The sequence below is a fragment of the Sorghum bicolor genome, chromosome 3 (genome assembly GCF_000003195.3).
Source record: "Sorghum bicolor cultivar BTx623 chromosome 3, Sorghum_bicolor_NCBIv3, whole genome shotgun sequence".
NCBI classification, from domain to species: Eukaryota; Viridiplantae; Streptophyta; class Magnoliopsida; order Poales; family Poaceae; genus Sorghum; species Sorghum bicolor.
In genome coordinates, this window is record NC_012872.2 from 66,035,778 (window position 1) to 66,055,137 (window position 19,360).

At 41.8% G+C, this 19,360-nt stretch overlaps 2 protein-coding genes across 2 annotated transcripts; both read right to left on the reverse strand.

The window, feature by feature from the left end:
• On the reverse strand, nt 372-10,618 carry LOC8055815 (probable inactive serine/threonine-protein kinase scy1). The gene is made up of 21 exons (XM_002458637.2): nt 10,289-10,618; nt 9,265-9,363; nt 8,681-8,832; nt 8,447-8,519; nt 7,867-7,989; nt 7,500-7,608; nt 7,121-7,200; nt 6,897-6,978; nt 6,591-6,730; nt 6,350-6,460; nt 6,147-6,263; nt 5,959-6,048; nt 5,457-5,510; nt 5,314-5,388; nt 4,399-4,474; nt 4,181-4,280; nt 3,081-3,150; nt 2,522-2,595; nt 1,967-2,076; nt 1,140-1,388; nt 372-916 (listed from the first exon to the last, which is right to left on the reverse strand). Exons 1-21 carry the CDS (start codon nt 10,412-10,414, stop codon nt 552-554), a joined length of 2,475 nt encoding a protein of 824 aa, XP_002458682.1. The 5' UTR covers nt 10,415-10,618; the 3' UTR covers nt 372-551.
• LOC8085395 (trans-cinnamate 4-monooxygenase) lies at nt 13,741-16,291 on the reverse strand. The gene is made up of 3 exons (XM_002458638.2): nt 15,157-16,291; nt 14,886-15,019; nt 13,741-14,571 (listed from the first exon to the last, which is right to left on the reverse strand). Exons 1-3 carry the CDS (start codon nt 15,939-15,941, stop codon nt 13,973-13,975), a joined length of 1,518 nt encoding a protein of 505 aa, XP_002458683.1. The 5' UTR covers nt 15,942-16,291; the 3' UTR covers nt 13,741-13,972.

Genomic DNA, 19,360 nt, shown 5'->3' on the forward strand with positions numbered 1-19,360 from the left:
AGATAAATAAGGCAGGGCACTCAAGTTTCATGCTAGCAAAAAGTAAGTGCCACAGTAATCAAGCCAAAATAAGGCAGGGCAATATATTAATAATATGGACTCAAGATGGCTGTAGATGTGATGTACAAAGAATCTTCTGGATCTAGGCCTTGTTTAGTTCCGAAAAGTGAAAAAATTTCGGTACTGTAGCATTTCGTTTGTTTGTGACAAATATTATCCAATTATGGACCAACTAGGATCAAAAGATTCGTCTCGTGATTTACAGCTAAACTGTGTAATTAGTTTTTATTTTCGTCTATATTTAATGTTTCATGCATGTGTCACAAGATTCGATGTGACGGGGAATCTTGAAAACTTTTTGGTTTTCAGGGTTAACTAAACAAGGCCCTATTTTAATACACAATGGTAAAATAATACTAATACATTGGTCAAAACCGTGTCCATATATATAAATCATTTTGCTAGTTTACAAAGAATGACCTCCCGGACAGACTCAGGGGGGCAAAAAGGAAAACTTTGCATTCTTGTACAACACTTGGTATCGTAAGCCCTCACATTCCAGTTGAGGATGTTCTTCCTATTCTTTGAGCACCAAGTTTTGGCTGCGCTGGCTTTGTTCCTCGGCCCCTACCTGATGAGGCTAAGGGTCTGGCTTTGGTTGCTGGTGGAGGTGCTGCAATGGCACCCCATAGGTCGTCACTATTCGCTGCAGCTGGCTTCAAAGGCTTCCCAGATGATTTTGGAGGAGGTGCCGCTATTGAACCCCAGAGGTCATCCTCATCATTATGTGATGTTGATGGCTTGATGTCTGCAGATTTTACTGCACTTTTGGGTGGTGCAGCAGCTATAGGACCCCATAGAGGATCGTCTTCTGATTTTGGCGCCTTTAGTGGGTTGGATTTAGATGAGTTTGCAACTGCATTTGAGAAAATCAAGAGAAGAAAACCGGCAAAAGTAAATGGTTATCTCATTAATCTAGTTCGGTACAATCACAAGGATGTAAAAGATGGAAATATCACCCTATGCGAAGTTCACACGTGGGTAATTTCGAATTTGATGTTTGCAATAGTACAATTGTAATGAAATATGACCATGCAACTGCATGAAACAAAACAATACACTTGACAAAAGCAACTTACCGGCTTGCTTTGGTTGTACCACTGGACGTTTCTGAGCAGCCTGTATGTTGGATAGAAGAGATGGGGATGGCTTGTCCTCAAACGGGTCTACATCATCCCATCCATCTTTATCACTACTATTCTCCTCATGGATATTACCATCATCAAGCTCACCCCACCCATCTACTGAAGACCTTGCTGATGCTGGTGCAGCTTGATCAAGGGAGTTGGATGTGGATGGTGCATACGCTAGTGTGGAAGCCTGAGTGTCTGGCAATCGAATTGAGACTCAATTGTAGATCTTTTAAAGTGAACAGAACTACTACAGGTGCTCACACTCAAATAGTCCCAAAAAAAATACTAGGATAGATGTTGCAATGGGGCATGAAGGTACTAATAACAGGATACTACAAGGTTAGGATTCAAAATATATAACAACACATGGCATTATCAGTTCTTGTTTGTCATGGTTTTTCTGTTCTTTCTTGTTTGTGAAACCTCTAAATTTTGATTTATATGAAAAATCGTATTAACACATTTCTGAATTTTGACCATTGATATGTGAAACCTCTAAAGTTTGATTTATATGAAAAATCATATTAACAATTTTTTCTATTGAAATTATTTCATAGAGGTATAAATTATTTAGTAAATCACAATACAAACTTGTAAAAGCTAGATGTCAGATGCATCCAGAAACCAAAAGTATTCATAACAATTAAAAAAGAATTGACGGGAGTACTGTATTAATCCTCTTTTTTAGAAATCTAAACCTCATCCCTCTATGCATGTGAGAACGGTAGTGATGTTATGGATGAAAGCAATTGTGATAATTAAATTACCAATACCTGGAGCGGCAGTCGAAGTTGTTGATGCTTGAGAATTACTGGCATTTGCAGTAGATATTGGGGCGTGGTCAGAAGGTTTACCCTTTTGTGTAACAGAACTCATGGCCCACCTGTATACAGACAAGTTTGAATAAACAACACAGTAGAATACAAGACTAAAATAACATATCATTCAGTATGTGGTTACTGCTTAAAACTGGCATATTTTCCCAACTCTTTCACAAATGCAGGTAAATTTATTACTAATACTCAGAAGTCCATGATGCATTGGGCGAAGCTTTCAATAAGAAATATTAAGCGTAAATGATTTGATCTGTTTGGTTCCCTACCACACAACACTTTGCCTAAGGTGTGGCAAACAATTTGCTCACCACACCTTACACAAGGTGTGGCAAGAACATGTTTATGATGGGTGGGGCTGTGGCATGCCAAAAGTGTGGCAGTGAACCAAACAATTGACTCAAACTGTGGCAAAGTGTGGCAGTGAACTAAAACAGGCCCCGATTATAAACAATATTTATTTCCTTTTGGCAGCCAAGATGTAAGATAGCTTACCCAAGTAAACCTGCATTTCCAGGCTTTAACTTAACACCCGTACTTTCAGCCACCCTGTTGTCTCCTGTAGTAAGCTACAGGACACAAAATTAAAACATTAGACAACATAGGAAGAGCAAAATCAACAGTACAGAAATGAAAAGTAGAATATTTACTAATTTACATTAGTAAAAATACAGTAGATGACCTTATCCCAAGGAGAGGCTCTAAAAACATTTTAACCTATGATCTAAACCATGAAAAGTACCAAAACCCTTGAATCTAGATGAACAAAGTTCAAATAACTAGCATTGACGAATGCTTGCCAGTTCTATTTTTCGGTAGGATCCAGAACCAACTGCAGTGAATTGCTTTTAGAGTATGTGTTTTCATTTTGGTATTGTCCAGAGGAATATTATTCTGTGATTTATACCTTCTGCCTTACTCAAGTCGTAAGACAATCGGTGCTTCAGAACATAAAAGAAAATACATGTGGCACACCATTAAAAGCAAAATATTGGTTGGTTCAAGTGATCCAGCAAAGTGGATAGGTCATAAGTAGGAAACTAGATATGCATACCTTTTCATGGTGTTGCTTTGCTATTTGCAAGAACTGATCGGTAGCCTGAAAAGCCTTGGTTCGGACATCACTATAGAAATAGAAACATCAAAGAAATTTGCTATAAAAACCAAAACACTAAAATATGGTGCAGAAAAGTATGTTAGCAAGATATTGTTGCATTCAAAGTGGAATGGAATCAAGCACTTTTCTTTTAGCAATTGTGCATCTAGTGCTCGAACAATTTCTCCAATTTGATCTTTGTGCTGCATGCTACTGAATTGTGCGCCCACAGTTATGACAATAGGTTAAAACCAAAACTCACTCCACAAAAAGGGGAAAAAAGTAGACTATGATGGACAAATGCATATACAGACATGGAATGAATGGTGCCATGCACTCAAGTTTGCTGACACCAACAATCTAAACCGACTTGAATGTAACAAGTGCTACTATTTATTAGCGATTAGCATGCATATATCAAACCAAACCTAAAAGGCTTTCTTTACTGGACATGTGACCTCTGAGCCTTGTCGGCGCATTTGGAAAACTTGGCCTTCTCCAAAGTCAAAATTCTTTATCTGGCTTGTCATCCATAATCAGTGCTGGATGGCCAACAGGCTGTGTGCTCACTCAGCAGGTATGGTAAGGTCGTTAATGTCAGCTTACAGGACTTCACACCACAGCTGGTTGATGAGGACTTTACAACATGGTGTGGATAATCCAAGGCCAAAAGATTGGAATGAATGCATTGGCCAGAAGCAGCCCAGTGAAGGGGTTGGCATTGCACAATGACCTGGTAGTAGTAGGTATTCAGTAGCACAGGGTATGAGGGATTGGTGATCAGAGTCCTGTTCGGCTTGAGTTGGTGATGAGCCAAGACCCAAGATAGACTAGTGCCTCCTATCCTTCCTTGTTCTGTCTAACATATATGTGTGAAAAATACGCTGGCTACACTTGTGCAATCTTCACCAAAACACCTTCCCTGTGCCCAAGATGGGGCGCCTGGTCTAACACCATAAAACCTTACACACAATCATCTATTTCAGATCCCCAGAAGTTTTACAGGGATGAAGCCTGTTATTACCAGCTAACAAGGAGAAAGTAGAGACTGAGATTACCTGTCTGGGTCAAATGTGAGGACAACAATGTTAGGAAGGATGCGAGTTGCAATCTCTGTCACTTCATAGTATGAACTAGTGACACTCAGTGCCATGATTCCTGCCATGAAGCAAGAGTAAATAAATGTCATGTATGGTACAAAGCATTCACTTGCTCACTGAAACATACTTGTAGATCTATAACAAGACTAAAACAGCACGTTTGCAAAGGTATGTACCAGCTGCTCTGGCCGGAGGGAAGGTATCCCGTAATGCACGAACTGTGAATGCATTGATCAGTACTCTCTTCCTGGTCTGTCGTCAGATAACAAAGCCTTATCAGCAAAGAGGCAAACACTATGTGAATTAGCAAATAAAATCCATCTCCAGGCTAATATGGATACAGTTCTATTTTCATATGTACGGGCTAATCCATAGAGGCAGTTTTCATAATATTTTTTTGTCCTGTAATCATGTTTCTGCAGCAATAGATAGTGCTGAATACCCTTAACCAGGTGTACCAGTCAGGTCAGCTGTGAAAAAAGTGTCTCTTCAACAGAAACATAAAACCCTGAACATGGAAGCCGAAGCCTATACAAATGATGTGTTCATATTTGTACCCCTTTTTTGTGTTTAAAGCAAATTTCAAACAAATGGATAACAAGAGTATAAGAAACTCCAAAACTTTCCCCTACACACGATTGACATCTATGGCTATATACCTAATATTAAAAGGAGAAAATTTCTTCCTCCAAATTTCCGTCCTTTACTCTCCCCCAGTCCGTCCCTCCACTTCCCCAAGCATAATAGTTATAGCCAGTTTTACTAAGAACGGTAGTAGATGATGAATTAGAGATAAGAATCCTGATTGGTTTATTGTCCTGTCCGTGACCCAAACTCACAACCGGTGCTCATATGAGTTAGAACAGCACGCATCTAGCCATGGTACATAGTCTAATTCCAAGATGTATTGGAACAGGTGATGTTGTATGTTCCAATGCAACGTACTGACACGTTTGCTAATATCTCTAAAAGCCAATTTCCATGAAATTCCCTAACACAACATGTTCAGCATGTCTAATTAGAACATAACATGTAAAAGGATAATCAACAAGGAATACAAATAACACAATAGTTGTATCTTTGAGACAGACCCCATCATTCATATAGCTTGCAATATTGCCAAGAAGAATTGTAGTGTTCGTCCTGATTCCAGGTTCTTCGTCCACCTGTCAAAGAAAGCAGCGTCTACCATAACTGCAGTACAAACCTTTTCAAATCCAAAAGTGAACTGCACCTGTAGCTTAGAGAGATATTTCAAGAGAGATCCTGAGATTGTACGCTGAGATAACTGCAGTAACAGATCAGGCAATCAGTCATCAGGTAATATAGTTTTGGGCAGAAAACAAAAATCAGTGCATGAGGATCTAAAATCCTAGAAGTATTCCATTAAAGCATGTCATGGTAAATTGTGGTGTGTTATGTGCATGCTCCTGCATCTAAAGGCAAGGATATGAGTTCATACAACCAAATTGATTATAGGAATTCACCCCTAACCCTGCATAATATTAACCTTCGAAAAAACACATTTACAGAATAAGACTGGACACAAGACAATATTGGTAACCAAATTAATACATATATATTTTGTTTCTTTGGAGTACAAATCACAACCAAGAAAATAACGAATTTAGAAAATTTGACAAAACAGTTATACTTTTTCATAACTAAGGTCCAGTCAGTTTATACTACATCTCACTGATAGACCCATACCCAACAGGAGGATAGAAGCAACTCACTTTTGGTGCCAATACGAGCATTGACTTCAATGTCAGTTCACGAATAGTACCATCAGTATCGGAGAAGCCAGTGGCTACATGAGGAAAAACCTAAAAAGGAACATTAGATCATTAGATAGATAAATTTATGCAGACAATTTTATGGAATAAATACAGATGTCCGATTGTCAATAAAGTATATCACATACTTGTTCATCAACAGTTTGAGCTGACATCGATTCCCCAAACTGATCTATGTGATGCAAAAGACATGCTCGGATAGCTCGGTCATTGGAGGCAAAAAGCTTGACAATAGTTGGCAAGACCTGGAAAGAGCCAGCATTCTCTACTAATCAGACTACTTGATAATTCATAAGCAGTGTTAATAATAATAAGTAGAGAAAAAGGTCACCTTGATACTAAATTGGTCAGCAGGAAGCCAGGAACCCATCTTTAACAAAACAGTTAAGGCTGGAGCGGCAGCTGAACCAAACTCAAGAGAAGAAGCCAATACAGGGAGCAGCTGTGCACAAAGTAACCCAAACAATAAGTATACACATAAGGTCACCTGGCTGGTTTGAAACAAATAAACAAAGGTAGAGAATAATCATGAATGGATGAATGGAGGGTTCTACTTGAGACTTTGGAAGTACCTTTTTCAGGACTATCTCACGGGGAAGCTGTTCAGCTATATTGGGGAGTTTCCGGAAAAAGCTGTCTTTCTCAAATGTGTCTTTCAAATTAAGAATTTCCATGAACTGGATGGTCTCTACTAACTTATTCTGGAAAAACTCTGAAAACAGAGAGCCAAAGACACCATTTCAGCTTTTTGAACAAATGCAGTTCCCACATCGAGGACAATAATTGTGGTAAGACTAAGCACTGAAGAATGTATTATAACTAGATAAAATGTCACCCCAAAAGTTGGCTGAACGACATGCAAAATATGTTGGGCTTACCGCTGTTGTCAATAAGTTTTGAAGGATTTAGTCTACGAGAAGGTGTGGAATTCAAGAGCCTCTGGTAATCTGGAAGTAGAGACTACAGGGTAGAAAATAGTCAATAACCAAAAAGGCACAAATGCATACAAACTTCTGCAGTTAGAACAGTGGGTATCTCCAAAACCAATAAAGGTAATTGCACGGTGCGAAATAAGTGACGAGGTGAAATCATGTGAGCTAACCTTTGGGATTGAAGCAGTATTTCGAAGGTCCTCTGTTCTAGCCAGCTTTGCACCAGAAAAGAGTTCATAAATTAAACAACCTGCAATGAGTGTCATGTTCTCATTGTTTCAGCTTTCAGGAAATAACAACCAATGATGAAGACCACCGAAAGCAAACAACAGACAAGTTCAAATGGCATCAGTTTATCAATTTGTATTTTGATTTTGACATTTTTATTTAGCCCCTCATGACATTTATGTAGAATGCAAAAGCTCAGTACTATTATTTAACCACTAGAACACAACTTCTCCCATATATAGCAACCAAAAAAATTGTAAGCACAACCATAACAAGCATGCCATACATGAGGAGGAACCATTAAGAGTTATTTATGCTCACCCAGTCCCCAAGAATCAATGGCCCATGGAGGTGATTTTCTAATTGAAGCCCAATCTGACTTTGACAGCTCCATTGGCTTGTACTGTGTTCCAACTAACCATTCAAATTGCTGCAAAAAGAAAAACACATCAGATAAAGTAAATATTTTATTACTTTATTTATCAAGGAATGAAATTATATAGTCCATCTCTTTCCCTCGATTTCCATGGTACTAATATGAATTAAACCCTTCTAACTTTTTTGGTTAAAGTTGACCTTAACACAACAGGTGTCGAAATAAAACAAGTTTCAAATACATTTTGTAGGAGCACTGTTTGACTTTGAGTACTAATATTAATATAAATAAAGGTGTGGATCAAGTCCTTACCAACATGGGGCTACCAGAGGCTTCGTTGTTAGCATCAAATTCTGACAGAACGTCAAAAGCATGAAGCTTCCAATCCAGGGTTTGTGTAACAACAACACTGGCCAAGCATACATTCCCATGAACCTATATTGGTCAAGTGATGAAACAGGTCATTTAACAATCAAATCATTTACAGCATTTGTGATTTCTAATTATGTGTTAAGACCCCCACTGTTTTGATTTAAATGACTATATGATCCAGTAACATATGTACAAGGCACCCACATGACCACATCAATAATCAAAACATGGAAATGTTCTAGGTCGATACAACAAATAACCTAACCTATTTTAAGAACAACTGCTGTAAGCAGCATACACAAATTCACAACCACATGCTTCATAAGATCGCTTCATCATCTATAATTAAATAAAACAATTGTTACAAGCAAGAAGGGATTATCACAACAAATCAATGCAAATCTACATGGAAATGGCACAAAGCAACAAAATGTAATGTTTTATCTTGCATCTAAGGAGAGAATAAAACGAGCCAGATTGCATATTACGTTCCAAACTTCAACTTGATGCAGGAACTTACAAGTTTGCAGTCATTATTGAGAAAGCTCACGGCTTTGGATATCTGGTGAAGCCCCCATGCAAAGTACTCATCTCTGCACCATTAACCATAATGATAAAGTAGTTCTATGTTCCAAAAAAAGGAAACATTAACAGAACTGAATTAAAACCTACTGAAAAAAATGCTGGAAACTGCAGAATTTTTCTTTCTGAAAAGAACATTTTGATAAACACAACTACAAGAAGCCCATGGTACCTCTGTGTACCACCAAGATTCAGTTCCTTGAGCTTTTCAGAAAGTGGCATAACAGGCTCTGTTACAATATAAATTGTGTGTTTCATGGCAGGTCCATCCGCAACTTCTGCTTCAGTACTGTGTAAAAAGGATAAGATATTTGGATGTCGCACCTGCAGTAACCAAAGCAGCACTGCACTGACTTAGCATATATTGAGGAAACAAAAGGTCAAGTTAACCCCCCCCCCCCCCCCTTCCCAAAAAAAAAGAAACATGTGTATTGTAGAAAATGCTACTTCTGGTGAAAGTAAGATATAACAGAAACAATTCAGTAGTGTTGTGGATGGAAGAGCACATAGAGGAACATAATGTTGAATGCTGAAATATCGCCAAACAAAACATTTCCTTCTTTTTTGGCATTTTGCCTTCTCATTTGGCCTATATATTTTTATGATGTCTAGATTTTCTGAAAGAAAGTTATGTTGCCATCATTCTTTTTCGAAGACTTGACATTTCGCCACCACATACTGCTCCTCAAGTATAAAAGGTACAGCACTATTGAATATCGGTAATCAGACACCCACTGACTGAAGTTATTAGCTTACTGTTCGTAATCTCTTAACACCATTGCGACCAGCAACCATGTGTCTGTCCTGAGGGTTGCTCCCTGACAGAGAAAAAATTGACACAGGCGACCCATCATCCTGGAGAAGACAATACAACAAACAATGTTGGAAATGGCATACAAATCTAAAAATTCAGACAAAATAATCATTTGGTGGGAAAAAGGATAGACTGCTTAAGAAATCAAAATTGCATATGAAAAAACAGTATTAACAGTAAACCTAGGATGAATAATAAAACTCCATTAACAGTGCGCAATATCACAGTGACAAAAACCTGGGTGGTAATGCGACCCATGTTCTCTAAACTTCTGTGTATTTGACAATATAGTAGGAATTACTAGTTTTGCATGTCATCCAAGGTTTTGCGTTTATTTGATTTTATTGTCTTCTCAGCCTACAGGTGCTGTGATGTAATAGTGAGATAAGATGTGTGCACAGTCAAACAAGCAGATGAAGATGGTACGGTGAATGCAACATAAGAGCTAGCAGCAGTAACATCCTCAATATCCTTTGACCCTCACCAAGTTGGATGGCATGGCACTGTAAATGAGCTCCATAGTCAAACAAGCAGATCGAAGTTTAAATAACTGCACACAGCTACGTATATCACACAAAATCTAAAGTACAACCAAATACCCTTCATTGGCTTAACCAGACTAGCCTCGAATCAAGTCTACAACGAATCCAGAAATTATGCTTCTGAAGGGCTACTAAAGCTTGCAAATAGTCCAACATAGTCACACCTGCCCCTAAAATAGCACTCGAGTGCTCAAAATGCTACAGAGCGCACACCCACAAAATCAAGAGCGTATGAAAACCACATAGCACATGAACCGCACAGCAAAGTACACGCGAAGCATAGCGTGCACAGTTCGTTCCTCCACGAATTCGACCAGCGGAACCAGTTCTACCGAACCGTACCAGTCGACGAAGCAAAACAACGACACATCTAAGGAGGACTGATCGATCGGGTGGGAAGGGGTGGAACGCTGCGGAAGAGTACCTTGGAGGTACCGCGGTGGTGTGTCCATGAGCCCCAGGCTGATGCGTAGGGCTCACCGATGGTGTAGGGGAAGTCCTTGAGGCCCGATCCGGATCCCGCGACCACCTCCTTGAGGAACTTGAACATTTTGCACTACGCCTCCGGTGCTCGATCCCCCGTCGAATTTGGTGCAGCGCTTTGTCCGCCTCGATTGCCTCCTCGCTTCGGTGGGTGAGCTGCGCGCCGACGCGGCGAGGTAGATCCGGGGCGGCGGAGAAGTGTATCGTCGAGGGAGAAAGGGTGAGGGGAGAAGGGGAAGAAGGGGGGAGAGAAAGGGGCCCACCTGGAAGAGAGCACAGAAATATTTTCGCTTTTACCCCTGGCCTATGATTAGACTCGTGGGAGAATCAGCAGCTGGACAGACAACGCAGGAGCGCAGGCACACAACTCATTCTAGCTAATTGCGACGAGATATGCGACTATTTTGAGTTTTTGACACAACAAATTGTATGGTTTGCAATGAACATGCACGTGTGAGCTAGTTCTGAGGCATTTGTATTTTGAAAAGTAAGGCCTTGTTTAGATACAAAAATTTTTTAGATTTTGCTAATGTAGCATTTTCGTTTGCTTGTGACAAATATTGTCCAATCATAGACTAACTAGAATCAAAAAATTCGTCTCGCGATTTACAGTTAAACTGTGCAATTAGTTTTTATTTTCGTTTATATTTAATGCTTCATGCATGTGAGAAAAGATTGTGGACATGCATGTCCACCTTTGCGATCATGCATGTCCACCTTTGCGATCATGCCGAAGCAGATGTGGATTAAGACAGATACAAATATTGTCAAACAAATTTTTATATAGGCATAAAAAGTATGTTGGACACTCTAATTTCGTCACACTAGCAAAGAAAGTATGAGAATGAGAGGTCAATACATAACATAGTGTTAGTGTAAGTCATTGAAATGGGCCAAATCCGAACCAAATAAATCATGTTGGTTCTAGCTTGTAAAACACGTTGAAAATTGTCTTGCTTGTTTCAGCGTGAAGTAGTATTATAGCTAGCATTTATCTCAGGATATAGGCAGAACTGTAAAGTACGGTATACACTATATAATTATGTAAATTTTATCTTTTCTAAATATTTGGGCTAACAAAAAAACTTAGCTAACTGAATGTAAATTGTTGTGATTGATATCTAGTGATTGGCCCTGGCATAGTAATTTGAGGAGCATAGTGCAAGAAGTGATGTCCTTGATCTCTACGTGATGTTGTTGGCGCATCATGCCTTTATATCTTGCTGACACCTTGAGCCTTTTACAACCATACTTTGCTGACCTTTTTCAACTTTAGTGTGGAGTGATTCTAAGAATTTTCACTATAAGAAGTGCCCTCATTCGACATGATCAAGGTCCATTTCTATGCATAGGTAGATCAAGAGCATATGGTTTGTTGACCAAAACAATAGCATTTATGTCTTGACGCAATGACATCACATTTATTCCTTGGATACCATGGAGGGATCCCTTACCAAGAATGGGGTAGGTTATGCTAAAAATCAAAGTAACAACTTTAGCCGACTTTGTTCGCTGGTCTGAAAAGCTGCGGCTGAAAATACTGTTCGTTGATTCATCGTGGGAGAAAACACGGTTGACTGACAGAAAAGTACGGTTGAAAAGACAAGCGAACGGTAGTTACACAAAGAACTTGCACACCACAAGAAACAAAGTGTGAGCTTAAGACATGAAAGTAATACGAAAACGTAAAAGAGATAAAGTGACAACCCATTTTTTTTATTTTCTAGTATTAGGTTGTTATTACACCTTCATAGTTTACATTGGAGCACCGAATAAAGTCAAAAGGACTCAATTTAGCCCTCTTGAATTACAAAGTCCCAAGTCACCACTAGTAAATACCCATTTTTTATTATGGAACGATGAGTTTCAAACCATATACATCATTATGAGCCTCACAACAAGAAACTCCTTTGAAAAGGTCACCTAGTCCTCGACCAAGGCATGTAGGTGCTAGCAAACACTAAGAATAGCATGTCTTCAACAGTACCTTGATTAAAATAAAGCTAAGAATACCGAATGCACACAAAGCACTCTCTCACAAATTTGACAATGTAGATCTAGATGGCGCACACACACTTCGCAAATTCCTCTATATGCGTCTGATAGCTGAGGTGAAAGAGTAGTTCCAAACAAGCTATGGAAGGCACATATATAGGATGAACCTAACAGTAACAACCAAAAGCTCTGATTACCACTTGATGGAAATGGGGGTGTCCAAGAGTGAAGGGTTAACTCTCAGTTAGTGGGGAGTGGACACACACAATGTGGTTTCATAACACAAAGACTCAAACCCAACAATCGTGACACCACGTCTCCTCTACTTATAACTTTGGCACAACCCAGATGACTTTGCCACAAAGGCTATTTTGTATTGTGAATCAATAACATGAAAGTATGCAATCTAAGATATTCCAAATAAGATTAAACTCGCATGTTGGGGTCTCACAAATCAAAGGATGGTGACCCTGCAGACTAATCAAAGGATAACCTAACTCTAACTTGAGCCATGACTATATAAAGTGTTTTTTTGGCCAAGGACCTAGGTTTGCATCCTTAGATGTACTCTGTTACGATACATGGTCAACACTCTAGTCGTCCATCTATAACATTATCGCGGCCAAGAAAACCATGTGGCCGACAAGTAACTATCTTAATGTGGATATAACCATTGCAAAACACACATTAGTCACAAGCACTTGTGTTTATTTATGAAACCCCAAAACCAAAATCGAAACCTAGATGCATTCAGGGGTTTTGCACTATGTTGTTAATCTTTAATTTTCGAAAACCTATGTTGTTGATATTTCAACCTACCACATTTTATTTATTGCAATTTGCAATGTTGTACTCTACTTCTGATTATGCGCCATGTACAGCTGCTAGGATTGGTACTAGTTTGTATGCTTATTTTGAGTGGTAGAATTATAATAGACGCACTAGATATATCTAGAGCATATCCAAATATATCTTGACGTGCATAAGTCCTAACCCACCTCTCTTTAGATAAAATATATGCTCCGTTTTCAAGCATTTGAAGTTTTGTAGGTGTGCAAATTTAATCTTTTATTTAATCAAAAGAAACAATGAACACCAGAGGAACACAAGAGACAACGCATTCAGGTACAAAAACAGACAGATGGTTCAGGTTAGGAGGGACTGAACATCACTAATTCACTACTGTTTTGGTCTGTGCCAACTATTGCTTTGCTTGAATCGAAAGAAAACCGCAATAATACCACTCTCCTTTGTACAGGTTATAGTCGTAATATCCTGCAGGAGGAAGTTCAGAAAGTCATTGAGTGTGCGACAACAAACTGCATCGTTTCTGGTAGAACTCTGTTGCAGGCTTGCAGCAGATAAATGATCGTTATTAGACGAAGCGCGCGGGATAAATTAACTTTGCGAGCCCGTTTTCACGAACTGAACGTTTCACTGAATAATTATCAGATTTCCCCTTCCATCCCCTCTGTTGCAAATAACATTATTATCCTTATCCAGAGTTTTTTTTTCTAGTACTCCTACTGGCTACATAGGATAGGTAACAATACTTAATTAAGCCCGAAGAACATAATAAAAAGGAGTATATAGTACATGAAAATGCAATGGATCGTGTGTGCTGCTCTAATTAGAACGTTCTTGGCTTGCACACGATGTTGGAATGCTTCAAGATGTGGAGACTGAACTGGCCTCCCTTCTCGGTGGTGTCGAGCTTGTCCTGCCCGGGCGGCGGTAGCAGCTCGAAGTTCTGGACGAGGCGGCCGATGGTGATGCCGAGGATGGGCAGCGCGAGGATGATGCCGGGGCAGCTCCTGCGGCCGACGCCGAAGGGCAGGTACCTGAAGTCGTTGCCGTTGGCCTCCACGTGCTTCTCCTCCTCCAGGAAGCGCTCGGGCCGGAACTCCTCGGGCCGCTTCCAGCTCTCGGGGTTGTTGGCGAGGTACCAGGCGTTGACGAGGATCTTGCTCTCGGCGGGGATGTCGTAGCCGCCGAGCTTGGCGTCGTGGAGGTTCATGTGCGGCACCAGCAGCGGGATGGCCATCCGCAGCCGCAGCGTCTCCTTGATCACCGCCTGCAGGTAGGGGAGGTTGTGCGTGTCCGGCTCCGTGATCTGCTGGCCTGGCGCCAGCACCGTGTCCAGCTCCTGCCGCAGCTTCTGCTGGATCTCCGGGTGGTTCACCAGCTCCGCGATCGCCCACTCGATCGACCACAGTGTTGTCTCGATCGCTGCAGAGTAAAAACAGAGCATTTAGGTCGTGCGTTAATATACTTTACGTTGACCAGTATGTTTATTTAGAAATTGAAATGTCATCTGTTTAATGCATAATTTATATTAGAAGTAGCATCACGTGTTTGACTGGCGGACTGTCAGGTAGACAAAACTTAAGCTTTCTGGGCCTCACACGGCGCCATCGCTGCGTCTAGGAAGTACATATGACAGAAACTTGCAGGCTACGTACTAAATTTCAGCGACAATATAATCTTTGTTATACTAAACCTGAAGCGAGGTTAACTTAAGTCTGTATGTATCATGTATGTACCTGCAACGTTAATGTTCTCGACGATGTAGAGCACATTGTCCTCGTTTATCTCACCCTTCTGCTGTGCCTCCAGGATGTGATCAATGGCGCACTTGAGCCCGTTGCTGTCGACGGCCTTGGTGCTCGCCAGCTTCCTGCAGAAACACGCAACGACATGGACAACCACCATGTGAGCACATCAGGCTCGTACAGGCATGGTTGCCCGACAAAAGAAAAGCAAACGAAACAAATGTAATAATTGAAGATGATTAAAAGGATCGGAGCAACTCACTTCCTCTCCTCGAGGAAGAAGTCCTTGAAGAGCTTGAGGCGTGTCTCCTTGACCTCCTTGCAGATCCTGAGGTAGCCGCGGAGGAAGGGGCGGAGGATGGGGATGAAGTCGCCGTAGTTGTACTCGAAGCTCTGCGCGAGGCGGCTGCGCTCGCCGTTGAGCGCCCTGAGGCGGAGGAAGAGCGGGTCGTCCATGCTCTCGAAGCGCCGGTCGAACATGATGCGGTACATGTTGTTGTACATCATGAGCTGCAGGCGGCGGCGGAGCACGACGCCCTCGGTGGCCGCCGCCGGGTCGGCGCGCACGTCGTCGACGACGGCGGCCGCCTCGGCCTCCCAGCCGTGCCGGTACTGCTGCACCACCTTGTTGGTGAAGAAAGGCACGGTCATGATGCGCCGCATCTTGCGCCAGTGGTCGCCGTACACGGTGAACACCATGTCCTGCCCTTCCCCCGTGAAGATGTCGAACACCACGTTGCGGGTGCGGGAGCCGAACTCCACGCCCTGCGTGTGGAGCACCTCCCGCGCCAGCGGCGGCGAGGACACCACCACCAGGTTGCGCTGCCCCATCCGGAGGAGGAAGATGTCGCCGAATTTTCGGGCCAGCGCGGCCAGGTTGCGGTGGTTGAGGTCGTCGCCGACCTGCAGCCAGTTGCCGAAGATGGGCACGGGGACGGGGCCGGGAGGCAGCCGGAGCTTGCGGCCACGCATCTTGGACACCGCGATGGCGACCACGACGGACGCGAAGAGGCCGACCAGGAGCTTCTCCACGAAGAGAAGGTCCATGGCGACGGGGGCGGAGATGGAGGGCGGGCTCACTGGTTTTTGTGTGTGTGTGTGATCTTTGGTCTTCCCCCGGAACCGATGAAAAAGTGGGCGGTTGTTCCTGCCTTCCTGGAGAGCCCAACGGACATGTACGTGCGCATATATAGAGAACCGGCGGTAATGGGGAGTTGGCGTTAAAGTTGACGGCGATGTGGTAGGTAGTAGGGGCGTAGGGCCGTAGTGGAGGACTGTAGAGCCAGAGAGGGTTTGGTGGGAGTGGGACTGTGGGAGTGGGATGCCGGGTGCCGGCGTTGGTGACTGGTGAGTCCACGGTTGGGCCTCGACGGCAGTGAGTGCCGGTGCTCTTTTTTTTTTTTTTTGGGACAACACGGTGCTCTTTGTTGGTTGGTTGGGCCTCACGACTTGAAGGGTCGGTGTGGTTTATGGCTGTGGCCTCTATGGTTTTGAGGGTGTGAGAATTGACTGGTATAGTAGAAGAAAATGTTATTGGTGGGTGGTGGGTGAGAGCTTGATTTTGACTCGCCTCCAAATTCCATGTGCCTGGTGGAGTGGTTGCTATTTTTTTGTGGTTGCTATTTTTAGCTTCCTTTTAACCCATTAACCATCACTCTCTTTGTCCTTAAAAAGATATCACTATAAGATGCTTGCTAGCCAAACTTTCTTGAATTTAACTAGTTTTATATTAAAAAAATATTACTAACATTTGTATCTCCAAATAAGTTTCTTATAAAATTGTATTCAACAACACATCTAATGACACAAATGATGCACTATAAATATTTTCTTATATATGTTTGGTTAAAATTAATATTATTTCACTTGTCGACAAGTGAAAATTACATTCTTTGTGAGATGAAGGGAGTACATGGAACATATAAATGAACAAAACCCTCATGTTCAATCTACATGTGATGGGAAGTCATGATCCAAGCCAAGGTTAAGTTCAAGAGTTCAAAGATGTACCTAACCTTATGGCACGTAACAGGTCCCAGTTCAGGAAAGATAAGTGTGATGGTGCGAGGGTGTTTGCATCCCCTTTTTTTACAAGTAGTGATCGTTTTCAGTGTGATTTTTAGTCTTCGACAACTAGTGGACAATCCAAGAAAGATAACAACCAATTTAGTCTTTGATCCACCCTTTTTTCCAGAGGCTGTTTTGTATCCTATTGTCCATCTTTTATAATATTGTTTGATTTACTTGATATATATAGGCTTTTAGGATATATATCAGATTTTATATACTCTTTTAGTTAAGTGTGTGACTAGTAAAACTATAAGAATAGAAACATAGATTGTATATGAAAATAAAAAAAAACTAGTTGGACATAAGAGCGGCCTTAATGGTTACCTACGTCGCCAGCTGACTTGGACATGTAAAAGAGAAGAGAGGTTCTCTCAAGACGATTTGACATCAATCGGGACTATATGAGAGGGGCGCGAGATTTATAAATACTGCTTCACCGGTGGGATTGAAGAGGTAAGATAATAGGAGTATTTCTTTTAATTACTCTCTCTCTCTCTCCTCCAACTAAGCTAGTGAAGTCGTCAATCTCATTGGAGACGCTCTAACGGGACCAGCCAACTAGGCTGCATGCCGTTTCTGGCACCTCCCAGTGCAAAGTAAGAACGGATGTGTTCTATAGAGAAAGAAAACACAACATTGCCAGTTTGCCACCCCATCCTCTACTACTCCATAAAAGATTGGACATCAACTTCGTAGCTAGTGCAAGCTCAACATAATTACTGAGTCTGTTCGCTTGAGCTTGTCTGTCGAATGTGCTAATCATTTAGCAATATTTTTCTCTCGCTATAAATTAACGAATAATGTTTTTAGTCATGGCTTTTCTGCCAAACCAAGAGGTTTTCTGTCCGGAGTCCGTTGGATCGGATGAGATCAGCGTTGCATCATTCGAGTATTCGAGACGAGACGTGAGCATGCGGTGTTTGGTGATGCAATGCAAACCAAGACAGGCATTTTGCACGAGTCCAAGTGTCCAACGGACTTCATTCCACGGCTGATAGACACCTGGTGGAGCCAAGCCGAGCCGTGCGTGGACCAGTGGGACGAGAGCGGCCGCCGGGTGGGTAGGTGAGCAGGGGAGGCGGTCCCCTGTGGAGCGCAGCCATGTGGCGCCGTGGCCAGACACAAAACCCTTTTGCGTCTCAATTTGTGGTTTGTATGTGCACTGTGGACCCGTGAACGGTGCAAGTATGCTCGTGATCGTGAGCTTGTCCATGACGAATATGTGTCCGTGCGCTGTTTACGCACGGAATACCTCAATGCTGGAGTTTCGCGACGTTCTTTTTGTGTATAGAATGTGATGGATCTCTCGGGAGATCACTTTGGTGGTTTACGTGACACGATTGTTTTGTGCTCCTACGTCACGTGTCGTGTGTCACATCTCGTCTCAAATCGGGTTGACACTTTGCAAGTCCGGCCTTTTTTTTTTTTTGCACGTATCATGCACGTAACGGCTATGCTTGTGGCGGATCTCTCCAGTAGAGTACGCGGAGTCTCCCTCTTGTCTGTGGAGCATATATCTCCACTATGTATGTAAAGGAATCAAGTGTGTTATTGCTCTAACTTTTTTTTTTGTCTTGGTTAAACCTCCCTTCATATGTGACTTTCTTGTCGCACGACTCACACCCACGGCACAAATTGTGGAAAAGGTCTCATCCCATCCCACCTAGCCCACGACGCCTCCCCGTAAAAAGTAAAGAAATAGTAGAAAATGAATAAACTCACCTAAGGAACTGAGTGCAAATTCAGGTTGATTTCTTGGAAGTTGTTAACACGATGAATGGAGGAGGCTTCTCGGCCACAGCGGCAGCACCTATCTACGATGAATGCTGCCAGCTTTGGTTGGATTTCACTTATATATCTATTAGTCATTGTAATAGAGAATGCAATTTAATTAGTAGCTCATGAATTATCGAATCAATACAGCTTTTGCCTGAGGAAAGAAAAATGAAAAGAAAAAAGGATATAGAAAAGAAAAAGAAAAAGAAAAATTCACCTACGGACGGAACCTGGGCCGCGCGCGAGGGGCCAGGCCCACGAAAAAGAATTAGGATCGGCAGGCTGCTGCTGTCCGGTTAAGGCCTTGTTTACTTTACAAAAATTTTCAAGCCGTCACATCAAATCTTTAAACCTATGCATAAAATATTAAATATAGATAAAAAACTAATTATATAATTTGTTTATAATTTACGAAATAAATCTTTTCTATACCTATTTATAAAAAGTCAAAATTTCAGTTTGCCCAATATTTTTCTGCTCCTATCCGCGTTCGGTTTGCGGAATCGGTCGCCTCCTCCGTCCAACGTTTGTATAAGAGCAAAAAGAAAATAAAAAATTTTCTAGGACTCCCAATACAAAATCGTTTCTGTCCGCTCCCGTCGTCGATCGCCTCTGCCGTC

Bases quoted from the DNA above. Each gene is read 5' to 3' on its own strand.
- LOC8085395 (XM_002458638.2), bottom strand. From the start codon at position 15,941: ATGGACCTTCTCTTCGTGGAGAAGCTCCTGGTCGGCCTCTTCGCGTCC. The intron at 15,020-15,156 runs GTGAGTTGCTCC...GTGTTTCTGCAG, and splicing joins TTCTTCCTCGAGGAGAGGAA to GAAGCTGGCGAGCACCAAGG. The intron at 14,572-14,885 runs GTACATACATGA...TTTACTCTGCAG, and splicing joins CGAGAACATTAACGTTGCAG to CGATCGAGACAACACTGTGG.
- LOC8055815 (XM_002458637.2), bottom strand. From the start codon at position 10,414: ATGTTCAAGTTCCTCAAGGAGGTGGTCGCGGGATCCGGATCGGGCCTC. The intron at 8,833-9,264 runs GTAAGCTAATAA...TGGTTACTGCAG, and splicing joins GTGTTAAGAGATTACGAACA to GTGCGACATCCAAATATCTT. The intron at 7,990-8,446 runs GTAAGTTCCTGC...TGACCAATATAG, and splicing joins TCAATAATGACTGCAAACTT to GTTCATGGGAATGTATGCTT.